At 37.9% G+C, this 21,862-nt stretch overlaps 1 protein-coding gene across 1 annotated transcript; it reads left to right on the forward strand.

The window, feature by feature from the left end:
- The first annotated feature begins 2,654 nt into the window (after window positions 1-2,654).
- Window positions 2,655-21,357, forward strand: LOC127767147 (DNA-directed RNA polymerase III subunit 2). Its single transcript, XM_052292387.1, has 38 exons — window positions 2,655-2,775; window positions 2,859-2,988; window positions 3,108-3,229; window positions 3,339-3,431; window positions 3,926-3,992; window positions 4,147-4,237; window positions 4,328-4,380; window positions 4,554-4,618; window positions 5,680-5,785; window positions 8,392-8,502; window positions 8,943-9,002; window positions 9,363-9,392; window positions 9,624-9,674; window positions 9,743-9,841; window positions 10,175-10,234; window positions 10,299-10,388; window positions 10,776-10,877; window positions 10,960-11,070; window positions 11,176-11,292; window positions 11,718-11,834; window positions 11,919-11,999; window positions 12,669-12,773; window positions 12,854-12,934; window positions 13,016-13,162; window positions 13,244-13,288; window positions 13,562-13,639; window positions 13,713-13,852; window positions 13,969-14,068; window positions 14,602-14,720; window positions 14,918-15,053; window positions 15,137-15,267; window positions 16,203-16,328; window positions 16,404-16,459; window positions 17,535-17,605; window positions 19,302-19,386; window positions 19,467-19,570; window positions 20,233-20,361; window positions 20,652-21,357. Exons 1-38 carry the CDS (start codon window positions 2,768-2,770, stop codon window positions 20,700-20,702), a joined length of 3,468 nt encoding a protein of 1,155 aa, XP_052148347.1. The 5' UTR covers window positions 2,655-2,767; the 3' UTR covers window positions 20,703-21,357.
- Window positions 21,358-21,862: the final 505 nt, after the last annotated feature.

The raw sequence follows: 21,862 nt of genomic DNA on the forward strand, positions 1-21,862 counted from the left end.
GTTCCTGTGAACCGTCGCCGTGCACCCGGTCCACCGCTAACCCTAGCCACTGACGCAATAAATCCTCTTTTCCTTTTCAAAAATAATTCATTATTGCGTCATAATTCAATTAAAATCCATATAAGTGTTTTAATCCGATTTAATCTTTAAAAATTCATAACTAATTCATCTTAGCTCGGATTTAGTTGGTTCAAGTCTCTAAATTTTTCTAAAATTGAGATCTACATGTTAAAAATATCCACATGTACTGTTCATGCTTGTTTATGTGCTGTTTTGGTGTTTTGCTCTTTTCTGTTTAGATTCCAACGTTTCCGGAGAGTCCGTTTTCGCAGGAGAAGAATTTGAAGAGTTCCAAGGCCAGCAAGGCAAGTCACACAGATCCCAAACAACCCCTTTGAGCATGTTGATCCCGTTTAAAGCTATTGTTTCTATTCAACTATTGCATTTATTTTCGAATGTCATTGGGTGGAATTAACCTATTGTTTGTTATAGCCCTTTTGTTCTTGATTACTTTATTCCTTGATACCTTGGGTTCTTATAAATTGACTAGTTGAGCTTTATATATTGGTTCAGCTAGATATTAGATGTGATTGCTTAGCCATGCTTAGAAACATTAGCATACTATTGGGATAACTTATGACTCCCTATTATTTAATGATGGCTTAATGATAACTCATGATGGTTAATCATGATTGGTTAATTAATTAATTTGCCAACTAAAACCTGTTAATGGTGGGTTGTGAGCACATGGTTTTGATGGTCGTGCTCATGACAATTAAGGACCGGTTCACGAGTTTCGGTTGTGAAACATTAACCGTGCCAACCACAAGCCAGCGTGGGCAACGGCTTTACCTTTTGTATAGCATAGTTCATTGCGGGGCACCAGACTGAGAAGTGGCGGAGATAAGCCCACGGGGGTCGCTGGGGAGTCCATGCCTTGTTTATAAGGGGGTGATTATGATCCAGGAACGGTGCGCTGTGGTGGATTGTGTTGTGCGAGGGGTACTGTCACAGCTCCTTTCTGAGGTACCGTGGTGGTATCAAGGCGCATGGTGACATGTCGTGGGGCTGTGTCTTGTGGGTACAGTGGTACACCTCTGGTCAGAGTAAAACTATTCGAATAGCCGTGCCCGCGGTTATGGGCGGGTTTAACAATGTCTTTCGTGATTAGTCTCCTACCTCTCATCATAATAAAAGATACTATGACTGGTAATAATTTGATTAGCTCCTGGTTTGGAATGGTATATTCCTGGTCTGGAGATAGAACTGTGCAGCCGGGATTGGTTGTTCAGAATGGTTGGGCCTATGCAACAGGGTATGTTGTATAGCGTTGGAATAATATTGTTTAATTATTACTCAACTGTTTTACTAAATTCTGAAATGTTTATTAAATGCTGTTTATGCAAATGAAACCCTATTATGCCATCCTTTGTTATCCTGTGCACTTGCATATTTGCTGCGTGGCTTGCTGAGTATGTCATATACTCACCTTGCAATCATTCATCAGAGGAGGAGTTCTACAGTGATGCTGATGGTGTGGAGGATTAGGTGTAGCCCTGGTCAAGCTGCCTGTGGAGTGGAATCGTCTGCGCCGTTTATCTTATTTTCCGCTGCTTAGATCTTTATTGATTGAGAGGAACTATCTACCTCTGTAATGACATTTTATTCGCTTATTAATTAGAGTAATAATTGTACTCTATTATCAATTTGTTATTGTGTGCCTCGGCTGATTCCTGGACGAGGGTTCGCGCACATGTAAGCGTTTGGAATTTTGGATAGAAATTCCGGGCGTGACAACATGATAGATTTCCTTAATGTATACGGAAACTATCCATATACGCGCGGGTATATCGTATCAGTATACAACGTACATCCAAGGATAGAGGGTATACCTTATCCGTAACCCTGACAGATTCTATCTGTGATCGTAAGAAATACCAACAAGTACCAGTTCAGATTGCAATGGCAAACTGAAGCCATACACACCAACTTTTGTGGCAAATATGCAATTTGCGTATTTATAATGGCTATTTCGAGTTAGGGGTAAAAGCAGTGACATATTTGCAATTCTATCAATAAATTAATTTGCAATTCTATCAATAAATTAATGGTCAAAATATGTTATCAAAGGCTGTAAAAAAATATAAGCCTTATAATTTAGGACGAAGGATTATTATGCATATTTAGGACGAAGGATTATTATGCATGTTATATTACTAGATAGATTCATATTTTAAAGTATTTCATTTGATGATAATTTCATATTCGTTGGAAACATTACATGAAACAAATTAATGGTCAAACTATGTTACTGTAGACCGAGTAAAAAAGTTATAAGCATTAAAATTTCAGATGGAGAAAGTACTAGTACTATTTTATCGTACAATTGCTCCGCAACACCCATCTAGTTTACACCGGTAAATTCGGTCATTTCTCTCGGTTAACCGAACTAGCCGAATAAATTGAAATATAGCCCAAAGCCCAACAAAAGCCTGTGTGCGTTCTGTAGCCCAGGCCAATAGCACTATACCTTAGGTATCTGAAGGCCTACACTACATACCGCCATACCGGCCCAGCCCAGGCCCACCTTATGTTTTGTTGCATCTCTACCGTCCCCCTTTTCCCCCTTCTTTTTTGGCTTCTCTCTTTCCGGTACGCGCCGCCGCCGCCGCCGCCACCGCCACCGCCGCCCTCCCACTCCCACTCCCACTTCCACCCCATCCAATCCGCCGCCGTCACGACCGTCGCCGCTGCAGTCGACGACGACATGGAACGGTACACCCTCTCCGCTCCGCTCCGACGAGCCTTCGCTTCCATCATCCTCATTCCCTCTTTCTCCTCGTTTTCTCTTTCTTCAGCACTGAGGAGGAGGAGGCGCCCGCCGCCAAGGACCCCAACGCGTCGCTGCCGTCGCCGACGTACAGGTCGCTCGCCGCGCCCGTCACCAAGCCCGTCGACAAGTTCGCGCTCCTTCCTGCCTTCCTCAAGGTTGCCCCTCCCCCCACCTGCATAATCCCCGCCTCTCTGTTGATTCGATTCGATGCGATTCAATCCCTGTGCGTGTGTGTTTTCATCTATTTAGTTTTGTGCTTGTTTGCGCCATCTAGGTTAGAGGCCTCGTTAAGGAGCACATCGACTCCTTCAACTACTTCATCACCAAGGGAATTAGGAACATTGTCAAGGCAAACAATCGCATCGAAGCGCGCAACAACCCCTCTATTTTTCTTAGGCAAGTTTCCTTCCCTCTCAGTTTCCACTGCAATTCCTTTTTAGTCTTCTCTTACGTAGTTGTAGCACATATGAATTTTACATTCTTCATCTTGATGTCTTTCATGCAGGTACAATAGTGTAAGGGTTGGTGTGCCCTCCGTACAAGTACAATACATCGCCGAAAAAATCACGCCACACTTTTGCCGCCTTACCGATCGCACGTAAGCCTCCCCACTGCCTCATATTCAAGATGCTAGGCATAAAAAAATGCTTCAGCTAGAGTTAGATAGAATAATGTAAAGACATGGATTTACTTGGAGAGGGGTGGTGAATACAGAACTCTTGCCTGCCATAATTGCGGCAAGCTATAGCAAGATTCCAACTATAGACGTTTATCATGAATATCAGTATATCACTGGAAATGTTTCTTTTGTGCCTCTGTAATTGAGCTTTTAACCACGGATGGTTTAGAACTGTCTGAAGGTAAGAGTTTATGTTGGAAATGGTGCTGTGGAGCCCGCTATAGTAGGAAATCCAAGGTGTATTAATATGTGTCCGTAAGTCGTAACTAGCTGAATCATCAGACAAACTAGATTGATCACCTCGGTGGTGTTGTGCTAGTCATTTGTTCGAGTGCAATCCTTGTGGCAATCACAAATTCCTGTCAGCTATAAAAGTTATAATGCTTGCTGAATATGTTCCTTTGTTCATTCAGATACTCTGCTCCTGTGTTGGCTGATATTGAATACACAGTTGGAAAGCAGTATGAGCTGAAAAGGAAGGTAACTTGTCAGACGTCTTTTTGAAGCACTCACCCTCCCCCAGCCCAACTGGAAATACTGCTATTTAGTTTGAATGAATATGACCATGGTAGCATGAAATGCTTGTTATATGCTTTAGGGCCTAAAGAACTAAGCTTCCAGTTTCAATTTTCAGCCTAATTTCATCATTGGGTACTTGCCAATTATGCTTAGAAGTCATGCATGCGTTCTGAATGGAAAGGATGAAGCTGAATTAGCAAGATATGGTTAGCCATTTTTATACTATTCATATTTTTTTGGACACAATGATCGTTTTATATTGCTGATTACTTGATGTTTTGTCATTGTGTGTGTAGGTGAGTGCCCTCTTGATCCTGGTGGTTACTTCATTGTTAAGGGAACCGAGAAGGTAACTAAATATATTGACACAATTTTCTCTAGCTCATCGTGCTGCTTTCGTTTTGACTAGTATTCCATGCCACAGCTAACGTTTGGAAGCTAAAGGAAGTGCATATTCTTTCGTCCAACTTTTCAATTACCTTCTGTGTTAATTAATGTCTTGTGGTACATGATGAATTTCAGGTCATTCTTATACAAGAACAGCTATCAAAGAATCGTATTATTATCGACACCGATAGTAAAGGAAGGTTAAACTCTTTTCTGAATAACTTATTCATGTACTGTGTCTACCTATGTTTCTAAGGTGTAACCTAGTCAATGGGAAGTCATCCAATTTGTCATTTTTTTGTCTCCGGGAATACCCTTAAGTTACTGTTGTGCACGTAGTCTGGGTAACTTAATTAAGTCATACATTTGAAAATACATAATTTCTCCATGAAAGGCAAAAGAGCGAACGAATGCTAAAAGAAGAGGGATATTAGTTGTAATTTAATAAAGTACATGTTCTAGAATGATGTGGCAGTAAAAGCTACTATTATTTGCTATTTTGCTAACAAATGATGCTGTGACTTTAAGGCAGTATAGCTTCCATGGCTTGTGATAATGTAGCCAAAAATCTTTCAATGGAGACCATAATAAATAATAAAAAACAACTTATCTTTACGAATGTAGTATGTTTTTATGATTTCTAAATTTCAGTGTTACTTGGTGTGCCCACCTTTGTCATGTGGTATACAGTATACCTTTTTTGTCCTGTATTTGCATGTTTAAACTTGTGGTTCAGTGTCTTGTTGAATGTTGAAATGTGTAAACAAGGACTTCACTCCTGTTTCATGTTATCAAATATTTAGAAACTATGCAAGTTCCGTCAATTGTTTCTTCTAGATTGATGTATTAGACGATAATCAGTTGAATGATTTGATCTGTGTTGATGTCTGGTTGTCCCAGCCATGTTTAGTCTAGTGTTGTAGGCAAGAATGCTCGAAGTTTCTTAGCTAGAAACATCCAATCATTTTCTGAGTAACTGTACAATTTGTTTGTTGAATTATCATATTTTAAGTTTGATTCAGCTTAGTAGTGCCGGGGAAACAGTTTGTTTATATTTCCGACCATCAAGATTAAACCCATATCCTTTGAATTCTGTTCTTCACTCGTTGCTGAAGTTACTACTTTCTGTGTTCTTCTGTGAATGGCATTTCAGTTCTTGTTCATTTTCTTCTATATTTTAGTCTCCTAGGAAAATGGGCTACAATTCAATACCTGTTGCTCAGAATATTATGCCGGTGACTTATATTTTCCGTTCATGTAGGGTGATTGCATCTGTTACGAGCAGCACACATGAAATAAAAAGCAAAACTGTGATTTTTATGGAGAAGGAGAAAATTTATCTACAGTTGAATCAATTCACTAAGCCGGTATGCATCTGATGCTCTGTCTCAACCTGTTAACTATTTTCTCTGGTAATGGAATAGGGCGGCTTGCAATACTTCTTGTTAAGACTTTTGCCGTCGCCCTCACTGAACCGACTTGGATCTGAACTACGATTCAGATCAAGTCTTACCGAAATTGGATTTCCTTTTCGTGCCATATGTCCTTTTTCCCCTTTCTGTCCTTTCCTCTATTTGTTCGATAGGGTCTTCATTCTATTCTAATTCTAAACCCATTGTCATCCTTTGAGCATTGAAGTGGTGTTTCCCAACAATCCATCTCGGAATCCTACTCGGAGTAGTGTTCCCCAACATACTATCGTGCTAAGGTAATCAGGTTCTCAGCTCATACTCAATGAGGGGTGGCTAGTATCCCAGAACTTTGAAGAACTGGAGTTCAGTAGTTCATTCACTTGGTTTCGCCACCAGTCAAACACCCTAAAACCCAGTAGGTTTTCTTGATCACCATCCTATGATTTCATTTCCTCTCTAAAAATATATAAAAAAGGAGTCTGCGCACTGAGATCTGCCATAAAAAGTCCAAGCCATAACAAGTGAGAAGTTATACAGCTAAATTCTAAAATAGTTACCCTAATATAGCTGGCTCTTTGGGGGTATTTGAATATTACCAATGGAACTATTTTGAGTACCAATTGAATTTTTTGAAATGAATTGAATGAAGAAGAATTGGAAGAAGAAAAGTTTTCTCAACATGCGGGTAGAATTGATTGACCAGAATCACTTATTGGTTGGTGGTTGGAATGCATTTCCTATATACCTTTCCATTTCTTGGTTGAATTCCACTGTTAATTGAAGGATTTTCCTTTGCAATTTTGGCATATTGAAGTGCGTGCATTTTTTTTCCGGTGAATTTCAACTAGAATAGCTTGATTTCCCACATGAATACGACTTTTTTTTTATTAAACTGTAATTTCCTCTCTGCATACGTGCTCTTCTAGAAGCGTATATATGCACGGTAAAGGAGGAAAAATAGCATACTCAATCAAGTACAAATTCTTTTACCTACTACAGATCTCATACTACCCCTTAAACTTTTTAAGGCGATATACCACCCCAAAAGGGTCCTTTCGTTAGTTTGAGGTGGATCTTTCTATGAACTGAAGTTAAGTTCTGTGAAGTATCGCTTGCTGTTGATTGACTTCAGAGGCAACACCATAAATTCATTCATTCACCCCAGCCTTGTGAGAGTGAGATATAGGAGACCACCCCGAATAGTAAGGTTTGCGGGCACCCTTATAGTGGCCCCCTAAGAAAATAAGAAGAAAAAGATAAAGAAATACCTACTTGACTGGTTTCTGGGTCTCAGAAACATAGGACGGATTTAACTGTAAAGAAAAGGAGAAAGATAAGTGGACTAGGCTATAAATGACTATGCCCATATTGTAATTACCCGAGTAAATATCTGAGTAAGACCAATGGGGAAAGTACACGGAGATGTACTAAAGTGAAATCCGCTTTATTGGGACAACTCGGATGGATTGGATATAGTAGCAGGCTGAATCCTTGGAGCATATAAGGATAGGCTAATAAAGTGGAACTGGGATTTTACTTCCATTTCACATATGAAGCCTACTTCTTTTTAAGGCTTGCCTAGTGGTTATCACCAAAACAAAACCAAGTGTCTATTTAATGAATTCTCTCACTTATTTGTTATTTCTCAAATGTTATATGGCAGTAACTAGTAATTAAATAAAAACTGTGGGTGGTATGATTCATAGGGGGATTTGGGATGTTTTCCCTTGATTCTAGACATGGCAGAAGCAAGTGAGATAGAGATCGGATTGCAACACATTTTGTGTAAGGAAGCAACTAAACAGGTAGATTTGAGGTGGAATCGCCTTTGTTTGTTTACTTGCCACACATCGGCTTGGCGGAATCTGAAGAACTGCTTAGGATCAAACCCAGCCATCGATACAAGTATACCAACCTGATATTGTAGACAGGGTGGTGGGTGCTATGCAATTACTCTTGGAGCATTCTTATGGCTGTGGCATGATAGCACATTTGTGCCCCTGCTATGGCTTTCCAGTTTCTACAGCCCCCCCACTTCCACCATAGTGCGTGGTATGTAACTGCAATTCATTAAAGTAATGTTTCAGGTCTTCATACGACCCATTTGCAAAAACCGTGCGAGTTGTAAAGCAACATTGCCTTGCGTGGATCCTTATTTTTGCAATTCAGGGATCTCTGAAATTTTAGCATAATGCCCAACTTTAAGTGATCTGAATCTCTTTTAATTGGGCTAGAAAATCGTTTTTGTTTAACTAGAACCTCCCCTCTTTTTTTCCTTTTGTTTCATGTGGTTTGACTTGGTCTCTAGCCTACCTCAACTTATTTGAGAGCAAAGGCTGATGTTATTGTTATTGTATGATATGGATAGCCTTTTTTTGGGTTTGTGTACATAGTTCCTTTTTCTTCTTCTTTAATGAAATGATATGCAGCTCTCCTATGTATTTGAGAAAAAAAAAACCCTTCCGGTTCATTGATTTCACACCTGACACTTGATGAATGTGCTCAAGAGTTAAGACCTTCTGGATGTTTCATGATCTACTTCTAAGCTTGGAAGTTTACAGATACCTATAATTGTGGTTATGAAAGCGATGGGGATGGAAAGTGACCAAGAGGTTGCACAAATGGTTGGAAGAGATCCAAGATATGGAGATCTCCTATATCCATCTATTCAGGTATTTCACTTAAAACTCCATCCGCCCCAAAATAAGTTCACTTTTAGGCTCTACTCCCAAAATAAATTCACTTATTTCCCTCTACCTAGCCCGATCTGCAAATCGTTGAGTTTTAATTTTCCTTCAATGCCTTTACCTACTCACCCACCAATACTACTTTTCCTATTGATAAGGGGCACTTTGGTCTTTTTCACTAAATCTTAATTTTGCGTACAATGGCCAAAGATGGACTTATTTTGGGACGACGGTAGTAGTTCTTTTCATGGCTGTACTACACTGGAAATCTGTGGCTGTATAACTCTTTCGAACTAGTAAAAATTGTTCACTTTTTCTCAAGTACTCCAGATAACAATCATACATCTTATCAACAGTTTTCATGTCATTATTTCATGTTTTCCACATGAGTTTACATCTATTTAAAATGTTCTCATCTTTTGTAGGAATGTGCCTTTGAGAGAATCTATACACAGAAGCAAGCTCTGCAGTACATGGATGACAAGGTGAAACGATAATCTGAATAGCATAATTTAATATCACCATCGAGTTGAACTGTTAATTGTGGTTTGAATTATGAATGGAAAGAGCACAGTGAGTATGTTTCAGCAGCATCCATTAATTCAATTCCATAGGATCATTAAACAGAAAGAGCACACTGAATACTCTTTTGAGGCTATGTTTCAGCAGCATCCATTAGTTCATTTCCATAAAACAACTGAAAGATATTATGGTGTGTTTTTTTTCCCATTTTGTCAATCTGGCGGCATATAGAGGAAAAAGGAATTCTAATTTTGCTGTTTAGTTGCATGTATGTATTGAATGTGGATCTTTCCTGTACTCATACGGTATGCTATTCTTTCCAGGTGATGTATCCTGGTGCAGGAAATCAGAAGGTAATAATTAACTCCAGCTCATATTTTCCTCTTGTCTCTTACATATTGTTGATAATTAAAAAATATATATGCTACAATTTAAATTCCCAGATTTTTGTTTTGAAACTGATAATTAGAGACTACATATGTCAAACTGTGCTTTTGTGCTACACATTAAGTTACTGCCTCCATTACATGTATCAAACTTTGGTTTGAAAATTATCTACATCCCCCCATGTTTCTCATTTTCAGGAAGGTCGTTCAAAATCAATCCTCCGTGATGTTTTTGTTGCACATGTTCCGGTAAGATAAATTAACTAGGTTTTTGCAGCCAAAGTCTTTTCTCACACACATGACAAGCTCTCCTGTAGGTTGAAAGCGGGAATTTCCGACCAAAGTGCATATACACAGCTGTTATGTTAAGGCGCATGATGGATGCAATCTTGAATGCCGACACTTTTGATGATAAGGTGAGTTTGCCAGTGCATTGCTTTAATTAATGTAAAATTTTCCATCTAACATAAGATAATCCATATTTTTTCCTTCATCAATGCTTTACAAGGAATAAAAATGTATGTAAATATGGACTTGGTCTATTGAATAATTAACTTGGCTTTCTTAATCACACCTTGTCTGACTTATGAACCGCTATGCTCCATTTGATGGTCTCAATGTAGACTTCATGAATCAAGTGGCAATATTCTTAATTTCAGACTTTAGATAGGTTTCTAAATTGAGTAGCAATTTAACTCATGATGGATCATATATTTACCATATGGCATTTTTTGTTGAATTTACTCCAGGATTATGTAGGAAATAAGAGGCTAGAGCTGTCTGGTCAACTAATATCCCTGCTTTTTGAGGTATTTTCTCTTATCATTTTAGTGCATGTCATTTTTTATGTTCTCACATCATTCTTTTGTGAAGGATTTGTTCAAAACGATGAACTCCAATGCTGTGGAGCTTATGAACAAAACAAGTGAAAAGATCCATTCTAGCCCATTGGATTTAAGCCTGGTAATGAGAAGCTTATGCATATTTATGGATCATTTTGTGTTTTACAATCTCATACTTGTATAGTGCACTCAATTAGTTTTTTCACTATTTTCTTTGAACATTTCTCTTTATAATCCTTAGTTGTGTGCTGGTGCAGTTTAGTACTACTGCTCTATTCCTCACGGAACGTGTAGGTTAAAGTAACTGGTTCCTTGTACTGTGGTTCTTTTTTCCAATTAGGTTTGTTTGGATACTGAAAGATGCACAGGAGAAATTGGTTACCCTGTTGTTCTTAATGTGCATACTATATTGAAATGAATTTGTTTATCTGCTTGGACTCTAAGAAGTAAGTGCTTTGTGATGCTCAGACATGGTATCTTAGCTGTAATTTTCTTCATTATTCTGCAGCATATAAAGGAAAATATCATAACCCATGGTTTGGAGAGGGCTATTTCCACAGGAAATTGGGATATTAAACGATTTAGGATGCATAGAAAAGGTGTATCACAGGTATCTACTCATTCATGTGTTTTATTTCTCCTCTTTTTTACAGATCTTAAGGGGTCCTATTTTATACTTTCCTTTTATGCAGGTTCTTTCAAGATTATCCTACATGGCATCTTTAGGCTATATGACAAGGATAACACCACAATTTGAGAAGACCCGGAAAACAAGTGGACCTCGTGCTTTGCAGCCTAGTCAGGTGGGGGAAAATGGTAACGGTGTTTGTACTTCATAAAGAGGCAGTAATTGTCAAAATTTAAAATTTGCCTATCACGTTATAGATTTCATACTTTTTCTATAACAGTGGGGTATGCTTTGTCCATGTGATACTCCTGAAGGGGAGGCTTGTGGCTTGACAAAAAATTTAGCTTTGTTGACCCACGTTACAACAGATCAAGAGGAAGGCCCACTCATGAATCTCGTATGTCTTCTCTACAATACTAGTCTTGTGTACTCATTTCTGTTGTTGTGTGAAGTGTAAACCGTGTGTGTCCCTCTGTTGTTCTAATATTATTAAACTGACATTATTTTTATTGTCCCTTATCCTTTTTCATGGGCTATCCCTTTCATGCACATGCGATTTAAGATAGCTGATGAAACTTAGTGCCTTATAATTTTGTAATCAAGAAAGTAAAAGTATGCTGGAATTATTCCCTGCAGCTGACTACATTCTACTGCAAAGCACATACTTCATTTTCATTCCTATTTAAGTCTATTTCTGTGAACTGCCTTGATACTTTCTTTGTTTACTTTCACTTTCGCTCCATCCTTTGATATATGATTGAAGTGTAACTTTTCTGCATAATCTTATATCTGTTACTTTTTTTTTTGTTTGTTGTTTACTAGTGTTATAGTCTAGGTGTGGAAGATTTATCACTTCTGTCTGGAGAAGAAATCCATGCATCGGGTTCGTTTTTGGTCATGTTCAATGGGTTAATACTGGGGAAACACAGACAACCTCAGGTCTTGTTAACTATAAATGTCATATTTGTGTTTTACTTATTTGACTTTGTTTATTTTCATTGAGATGTCGATTTTACTTTTCAGAGATTTGCTAATGCTATGAGAAAATTGCGTCGTTCGGGTATAATTGGAGAGTTCGTAAGCATTTTTGTAAACGAGAAGCAGGTATTGTTCATTTTCTTGATTATTATTACTAGCTGGAATGTTTTAGCATCATGGTTATGAAAACTGTGGCCTAGCAGCTGATAATGATGGAAAAGCCTAGGGTCCAAATTTTTTTAATTAATCAAAATTTGTGTTTATTAATTCTATTTTGTCCTCAAATGAATGGATCGCCATTTTAAGCTTAATTTCAGTACCAATTTAAGGCCAAAGAAGATTGTGGAACCTTGAGATATATAATTGCTACCAACTTGGTAAAAATATTGTCACTTAATTTGAGAAGTGGATTAAATCATCTTGCATTGGTGAATACTTCCTAACATATTCAAAATTCATTTGGCATTTTCTCTTTGATACTTGTTTCTTATCTAATCCTTTTCCCTCCAAATTGGACAAAATCTGTACCACCTCTAGATCTTGGGACAGTTTAAATTCATGAAGCTAGCAATGGTTATATGCGCAGTTTGTCGGTTTAGGATTCTCATTAGACCAGCAATGTGCTATTTGTACACACACATTTTATGGAACTGCAGACAGTACAATAAACATACCATCTTTTCTGTTTACTTTGGTACAAATATAATCCTGTTGATTGTTGTACTGTGATCAGCACCTTTTTTTGTTAAAAGAAAACTGTGTTGGACTTACTGACTTTGTCACTGTCTTTTCTAGCATTGCATTCACATTGCCTCTGATGGCGGTCGTGTCTGTCGCCCACTTATAATTGCTGATAAGGGGATACCAAGAGTCAAAGAGCATCATATGAAACAATTGAGAGTTAGCAATTTGCACGTCATAATTTCTTTTTCTATTGTCATTTGTTTATTCTTAATCTCACATCATATTATATCTTCTAGGATGGTATTCGTTCGTTTGATGATTTTCTGCGTGATGGGTTGATCGAATATCTTGACGTTAATGAAGAAAACAATGCATTGGTATATCAGGATTCTTTTATTCTTTTGTCTTTTTCTGTGGTTTATTATCTTGTTGATATTGTTTTGTGATGATTCAAACAGATTGCCCTGTATGAGCATGAGGATCAAGATGATGTTCAAAGAAGCAGTATCACACATATTGAAATAGAGCCCTTGACCATTTTAGGGGTTGTAGCTGGACTTATTCCTTATCCACATCATAACCAGTCTCCCCGTAACACTTACCAGGCAAGGATGCAGATTATTAATAACAAATATATATCTCAACAATTTTAGGATTATATTTTGTTCACAGTTTATTGTTTGCAGTGTGCAATGGGTAAGCAAGCAATGGGAAATATCGCGTATAATCAGGCAAGAAGCTGATTGACTTTTTTTTTACAAGTAAATGCTGCTAAATATTTTTTTGTTTCTTTGCAGAAAACAAATCTTAGATAAGTGAATTTTACATGAAAAGGCTGGTTGCAACTATTGCATGCATTCAGACATTTAGCAGCATCTTTGCGTACACAAGGATATTGGATAAAAATATTTTTCTTATGCATAATTTTTGACTTCATTGTGGTGTTATATTCTGGTTTTTGTTCTGACTGAGATGAAATAATATTTCTTTGAAATGTGCTGCAGTTATTCCGAGCAGATTCTCTACTCTATTTACTAGTGTATGCACAGCGTCCCCTTCTTACAACAAAAACTATTGAGTTGGTTCGTCCTCATTTCATTTCCTTCTTGTAAAAGTATGTCTGCATGCTGTATATTTACCTGCAAATATTTTCAGGTTGGATATGATAAGCTTGGGGCTGGACAGAATGCAACTGTTGCTGTCATGAGTTATAGTGGATACGATATTGAAGATGCAATTGTAATGAACAAATCATCCCTTGACCGAGGTTTTGGTCGTTGCATTGCAATGAAAAAGTAATGTTATACTCCAAATAATAATGTTCTTTTACTTTCATTGAGGTGTTTGAGGGAACATGCCTGTAGTATTGCTGTATTCATTTATGTAGTTGTATTTGGTTATCATCTTGCAGGTACACTGTGACAAAGGAGAAGTATGAAGGTGGTTATTCAGACAGGATCGTTAAGCCCCAGAGGGATAAAGATGGTGCTCTGTTAAAACAGAACATGCGGGTATAAATATTATTTATTCTAGTCACTGTTCTGAGATTTTCTTATGCCTAGTTTTCCATAGTAAGAAGGTAGAAGTCCATACGAAATAACCCATCCATCCATTTAGATTTGTCGAAAAGAGGTCGAATTGAATGAGAACTTCCCCTAGCTAGTTTCCATGCATTATTTTGCTGACCTTGCTTGCAAGAACATCCGAGTTTAGCTTGGACTTGTTTCTTGAAGTGCACTTGTGTAGTTTTTCGTCCCCAATTCCCTTATATATTTTATTTTGTGTTCATGTGTGCTCTTAGTTGTTTTTACTTTTGGTTTATGGGTGGGACGGAGGGCATTTTGATTTGTTATGGATGGGATAAAAAAGTTATCTTGGCAGTTCCAAATGAACAAGATTATCCATATATTTGATTTGTAATGGATGGGATAAAAAAGTTATCTTGGCAGTTCCTAATGAACAAGATTATCCATATAATGTATTCAATAAATTTATTATGCATTTTAGAATAACTTGTAAAGAAAACGAGGACTTCTTTTTACAGGCATTGGATGAAGACGGATTTGCTGCACCAGGTCTAATAATACGCAATCATGATATCTATGTGAACAAGCAAACTCCCAGAAATACCAAGAGAGATTCTGGTGCTCATTTAACAGACAGGTGAGTTTTGTTTCTTGTGTTCCTGTAATGGGGGACTTGAGGTTTGCCACTTTCTGGTAGCTCCAATTGAGGATTTGCCACTCATATGTCAATGACATGTGTGGCCAGCACCACATGGCTTAGGGATGGCAAATCCTTTGGCTTAAATACTTTGCTGTTAAATAATGTTTTATGTACTTCATTGCTTACTCATCCAGGGACTATAAGGACTCGCCTGCTGTCTACAAAGGTGTTGATGGCGAGACCACTGTTGTAGATCGTGTAATGCTTTGTTCAGATACAGATGAGAAATTAATCATCAAATGTATTATCCGTCACACTAGGCGTCCAGAGGTATGCCCTTTTTTTTTGTTGAATTCTGTTGATTTCATCTCCAGAGTTGAATGTAAAATTCGGAATTCTTGTTTGTGATCCAGGTTGGTGACAAATTCAGTAGCAGACATGGACAGAAAGGTGTTTGTGGTACCATTGTTCAGCAGGAAGACTTCCCCTTCTCTGAGAGAGGAATATGCCCTGATTTGATTATGAATCCCCATGGATTTCCAAGGTATTATATTTTCTTTAGTTACACTATATGTCTGTTTCATCTTTCTTGTGATTTCCTTAACCTAGGGACTACGGTATCATAATCTACATGCTAGCGGTTGCTCAAATCTGACCCTCAGTTATTATAATTTTACATTAAAACATAAAAATAGAATTACAATAATATTAAAGCATTCTTCATGAAATATCTAGTAATAAGGCTTATTGCTGAAAATATAGTGTATTTTTTACTTATATTAGGAGCAAAGTCAAACATTAGAAAAGGCCGGTGACACAATTTTGTAGACAGAGCAAAGTCAAATAAAAAGGAACTTTTGTGAATGTCACCTTAAGTTTGGTTTTGTTGTTTGCTTTAGTCGTTATAGCTGTTGAGGCCAGCTAGAAATTTTGTACAGTTACATTATTCCATTCTTAATACAAAAGCGTGCATAGCTTTTATGTGTTCCCTAAAAGAAAAGAAAGAACAAAGTAGTAGTATATGTGTTTCTGGAACCATTTAGTAGGTAAAGTTTTTGTTCATGCCTTGTTCAACTCTGTTTGGCAACTTTGGTACTATTAGTTCTAGCAGATCCATTTTGATAGTTGTAGTTCTTCAAAGCAATTCAGACACGAGGCACTTTTCATGTATCCTAGAGGACTCTGGTGTTCCTAATGCTGGAAATAGTTAACTGGAACACTATAATAACTTCTGAGTTGTGCATGTGATCATTGATACTTTCAGATGCAAGATAAACCTATCAAAAAGGTTTTTCCAACCTTATATTAACAATACTAGCTCTAGAGTAGAGGGTTATACTGGTAATGAGCAATCAGGCATGCTTAAAACCATTAGAGAATCCAAATTTGATGGTTTTTCACATTATTTAGTATGCTCCTAACCTTGTAACGTTCTTTTCTATAATGTTTATCTGGATTGACTATGTCTTTGTGAATCAGTCGAATGACAATAGGTAAAATGATTGAACTTCTTGGGGGGAAGGCTGGCGTATCTTGTGGTCAATTTCATTATGGCAGTGCATTTGGGGAACCAAGTGGTAATGCTGATAAGGTTGAAGATATAAGGTATTCTTTCATCATGGTAATGCTGGTAACTTGGTTTACAATATTTCTTTAACATTGTTTTTGTTTGCAAATCAGCCGTACTCTGGTAAAGCATGGCTTCAGCTATAATGGAAAAGATCTCTTGTACTCAGGTGAGGTTTATTTTTTATAATGCAAACTTAATTGATACATTTTAAATTTCCATTTTACTGGAAGTGTGTATAGATTATATTCCCGTTAAACTGAAAACCGTGGTGCTGAAACTAGTATTCAAATAAAACAAGTTTTAACTAATAATTACTAAGATTGAAAAGTTCGATGTTTATAAGCGCCAAATAGTGCGAACGGGCCTCTAGCTGAGTTGGTTAGGTGGCTCTAGTAGCACTACTCAGATCCTGGGTTCGACTCCCCGTGGGAGCAAATTTCAGGCTGGGGTTAAAAAAGTCCCCTCGTCTGTCCCACGCCAATGCACAGGTCTAAGGTCCGGCCCAGGTCGTTGCTCGTTCTCACACAGGCTACAGTGCCGCTGTGTAAGGGTAGGGCAGGGGTTCGGCAGGTCGATTTTTTTTTATAAGTGCCAAATATGCAAATTTAGTTCTTAGTAGCAAAAAAGAATGGTGTTGGCTTGTTATAAACAACCTTTAGCAACCAGATTACGGGCATACCCTTCATCATTGTTTTCTTAAAAAAAGTGGCCAGGCTTTATGCCTCAATGCTCCCTATTGTATGCTATTTATCCTTGAGCGTGTAGTTACTTTATAAGCATTCTGAAAGTTCAAAACTTGAATTTTTTTTTCTTTTAAGAAAAACATTCAACACTTCACAAAAAGATAACTCGGATAACATCTAGCTGGTTTATTGCCTGTTATTGTACATTGGCTAGGTGTGTGTGCATGCTTAGTGAAAACAAGTGTCACATTTCCGTGTCTTCTTCCATATTTTACAACTTCTCCCCACTCCCCACTTGTAGTTGGATGAGAATAGTGCGTGGTGAAAGTTAATTGTAAACTGGTATTTGTATATCCCTGGAGCCTACCTGTTTCAAAATTATTATTATTTCTTATTTTATGATTATGCAAATTTCATTGATACTGCATATCTCCTTGTAGATCTTGGTTCTGCAAAATTATTACTGTTACCTTTTAGGTTTTAGACTATCGTTTATGCTTTGTGCGGCTGCAGACCGTTACTTTAAGACTGTTCCTAAGAGCCTTTTCTGTCTTTCAGGAATTTTAGGCCATCCTTGTCAGGCATATGTATTCATGGGGCCAATCTACTACCAGAAGTTGAAGCACATGGTAGGCATACTGTTTTTCATGTTGTTTCTTTTTTACTTGTCTTTAAACAAAGGCTTCATGCATGAACTGTAGCTTAAGTTTATATGAACAATGTTCACGTATCTTATTGACTTTGATCTGTATTTTACTAAGTGTCCTCGAAACCACTCCCTCTGTCTACAAATATTAGGGATTTCTGGTACTTCTTGTCCCATCCAACTACCCCTTATTTAATTTTTTACCCAATCTTACCCCCATCTACCCTCCCACTCCCCAACTATCCCTCATTTATTGAGGGGCACTTTAGTCTTTTCCTCATAACCTTAATCTCTCCAAAAGAACCTAAAAGCCCTGGATGGAGGGAGTACTTCCCTTTGTCTGGTAGGCTGACATACCACGACTTGTTTTGTCTCTGTTGATTTCAGCAGGGCACGAAATGAACATGTGTTTATTATCACAGTTTATATCAATATATCACTTCCTACTGACTAGCAAAATTCTGGTGTAACTAGAAAATGGGCGCAGCCATTGGTGCGCCTAATTTATATCGCGTATAATAATGTGTCTTCTTGATAGCCCGTGTATATTTTTATATTTGAATGAATCTTTTTTGTCTGTTTTTAATTTTAAAGAATGAATCAGAGTTCAACGGATGAATGTATTTAGTATTTAAATTTAAAACGTTGAACTTGTATAAAGAAATTCAAATTGATAATGATTTTTTTAAGATAATGAATTGATTATGGATTTGAAATTATGTTTCAATTGTGAGGTGTACTACAGATGTAAGTACTTTAATTAAAAACATTTATTTTAAAAGAGGTACAATGTCCCTTCTTTTTATAAAGCTAATGCTCACTAAACATCTAAAACTCAAATGCAAGCATAATATTTATTAGCACTCCTAAAACCTAACATACAAACATGCCAGATCAATCCACTAAACACACAAAGCTCAACGTACAAGCATATCGTCATTATATCTACATTTTATTTCATTCTAAAACTAAACATACACATGCTAAATCATCATTCTCAAATTATTTTCACAATATTTCAATTCTAATCATTTAATTATTTCTGCAATATCTAAAATATACCCCGCAACAAAGCACGAGGCATCATCTAGTTTTATTTATAAAAGAGAACACTCCATGCTACTGCCAATGTCTTAAATCTTTTTGTCTACCATCTCCTGTCATAAGATCAACCAGGCCAGAATTCTCTAGATGTTGAGTTCATTGAAATCTATAGATTTAATTTATTTTTATTATTTTTCCTTGCATCACTTATGATAGGAGATCCACTACCCAAACTGATAGGGAGAGGGGGGACACGTGTCAGCATTTCATTGTGCACCACAACCACCAATCAACTGCTAAGAAACTTGCCGGTTCTCTCTTTTTTAATTTTTTTAGGGTGTTAATCCATCTATTTATCTCCAAATGTAAATGTGTCACGTGGTCCAATAATCTGGTTGGAGGACCAGCCAGCTTTAGTAATATAGATTTGGTTGTAAAATACATGATATACTAATTTGTTTAAAGGTATTATTAGCAGGCCTGAGCAATATTTGTCTGAACGATAGCCACTTCTTTTTCTAGGTTTCTTCAAGCTAATAGTGGTACCTATGAATGCCTTTTCAGGTTGCCTGAGATTGTATTTATAGTTTTTTCTACAATTCTGTAAATATATTTGTACTTATGGATTTCTGCAGGTTCTTGATAAGATGCATGCTCGAGCTAGTGGACCACGAGTATTGCTGACCCGGCAACCTACTGAAGGGCGAAGTCGTGATGGAGGTTATACATCTTCTATATATGCTGCAATTTTAAACCACTGTGAAGCCTAGTAACTTTCCTGCTGTTTTGTATTTTCATAGGCCTACGTCTTGGTGAGATGGAGCGTGACTGTTTAATCGCATACGGTGCTAGCATGCTAATCTTTGAACGTCTACTAATATCTAGTGATCCATATCAAGTACAGGTAATCTTTGAAGTAATTTGTGCTTCTCTGTAGGCTGGAGATGCCATTTAATAGAAATTTCTGTATCTATCAGTGTTTGAAATTTCGGTTCGAAATTTCCGAAATTTCGCCCCCCACCGAAATGTTCATATCTCGCCCGAAACTTTCGGTTTTTTTGCAAATTTTTGTGAATTTAGTTAAATTTTATCCAAATCCATTCAAAATCAGTCAAAATTTCAAAAAATTTCGTACGAAAAAATTCCGAAATTTCCGAAATTTCGGTTCTATCGCTCCCCCTCAGCAGAAACCCTAATTTTGAAATTTGAAACCCTGGTATCTATCCCATTACTCTAGGGTGTTTGTTCTATGCTTTAGACCATTGAAATTCCCAAGTCCAATTAGCTCAACAAAAATTAATTTCTGTGTTTGATTGGTTAGACAAGCCTAGAAGTAAACAATTTTATAGATAGAGTAGTTTTTTGTCGCAGTGTTTCAGATGTTTTAAAAATCTCTCTTTTATCAGGTTGCATTCTGCTAGTATTTGGGATCTGTTAAGGAGCTTACTTGGCCAATTGTTCTTGGCAACTATCTTGAGAACTCCAAACTTTGTGCGTCATGCCAAGTCCTTTGCTAATGACGTTAGTTCAATTGACCAAAAGTTTCATGTCTTTTTTGTCTGCCAGGTTTGCAGAAAATGTGGCTTGTTAGGCTATTACAATCATAAACTGAAGGCTTCCTACTGTTCCATGTGCAAAAATGGAGAAAATATGGCCAAGATGAGGATGCCGTATGCTTGCAAGCTTTTATTCCAGGTACTGCAGGAGGGGGAACTGGGGAAGTGAAAACGTTTCCTTTAGTCCTTCAAGTCTTAATTGAGGACTTTAGTACTTAGTCTTAATTGTTTTCTTGAGATTTGGAAGATTTGCTTTGCTCGGCTAGTTGAGGACTTGAGGCTCAAATGCTTGCCTATTTTGTGTTGATCAAATATCCTCTCGGCTATTTTTTGGGATTGCCTAATGTTTCTTTAAGTGCAGGATTAATTCTCATGTGCTTCATAGCTCGTAGTTAACTTAATTTGGTCGTTTTTTCCCCTCCTTTTCAGGAGCTGCAAGCAATGAACGTTGTTCCACGATTGAAGTTAACCGAAGGATAACTTGAAATACGATGGTCAAGCAGAGCTCAAGCACTGTTGGTATAAGCTTTTGCAGCAAGAAGGCAAGCTGTAAACATGTCGACGACAGCAATGAACGTCTGAACCTATACATCATTCAGGAGTCGGGATATGTTTGGTTTCTGTACAGAAGAGAGGTAGCTTAGATTTCTTTCTTCATATGAGGGAGACAAAAGTGCAAGGAAGAAAGAGAAGCATACCAACCAATAGCTTCACATGAGCTGTACAGTGGAAACGCTTTATTTTGTATGCTCCAATGTTAATTTGCTTCCTTTCTCCTTATCTACCATCGTTTCCTTGTATGCATCCATAGCTTTCAGGAAGTCAATATATCAAAAAAGAAAAAAATAAGCTTTGCGAAAAACTATCTTGGACTTAAATACCAGTCAGATGTCTTGATTTGTTCTTTGGCACAGTGTATTTATTTTGGTACAGTATATTGTCGATGTGTAGACCTCGTCTAGCTGAAGGCCCATTCTGACTAGGGGTGGAATCGAGCCGCTCGACTTGGCTCGTGAAATCTTGGCAAAGAATAGGCTTGCCTTGGCTTGATTAATACAACGAGCTAAAGTAGCAGTTTGGCTTGGCTCATTTCAAAGCTTGAGCCAGCTCGTGATACTAGCAGCAGTAAACACTTCAGCAATAAAGCAATCAATTTTCAACAAGTATACATCAAGTATGCATTAGGATCAAACTTCTACAGGTCACGTTGGCCTCAAATAATGCAATGCAGCAGCAAGAACAAGTACCATCAGTAGCATACGACATCGAGTTAGGGACATCGGTGGTGTAGGGAGCGTTGACCGTCGAGCGACGCTGGGGAGGGAGGCCGTGGTGCAGGGGAGGGAGATGGCGGTCGCGCCCTTGGCCTCGAGCGGTCGGCGGTCACGTTGAAAGGCAGCGGACTCGGTGTGACTTGTGAGAACGCGGTGATGCCTGAGCCTGACGGCATGGGAAGGGGAGACGAAGAGTCAAAGACGACGTGGGAGTGGGATGGCAACTGTGGGGTTAGGGTTTTTGATGGACCAGGCACGAGCTAGCTTGGGCTCGGCTCGATTCAGAAACGAGCTATGGAGGCAGCTCGGGCTCAGCTCGTTTAAGTTTCGAGCCGAGCCGTGCTTCGCGAGCTCGAGCCAAGCTCA

The sequence above is a fragment of the Oryza glaberrima genome, chromosome 3 (assembly GCF_000147395.1).
Source record: "Oryza glaberrima chromosome 3, OglaRS2, whole genome shotgun sequence".
Taxonomy (NCBI): domain Eukaryota; kingdom Viridiplantae; phylum Streptophyta; class Magnoliopsida; order Poales; family Poaceae; genus Oryza; species Oryza glaberrima.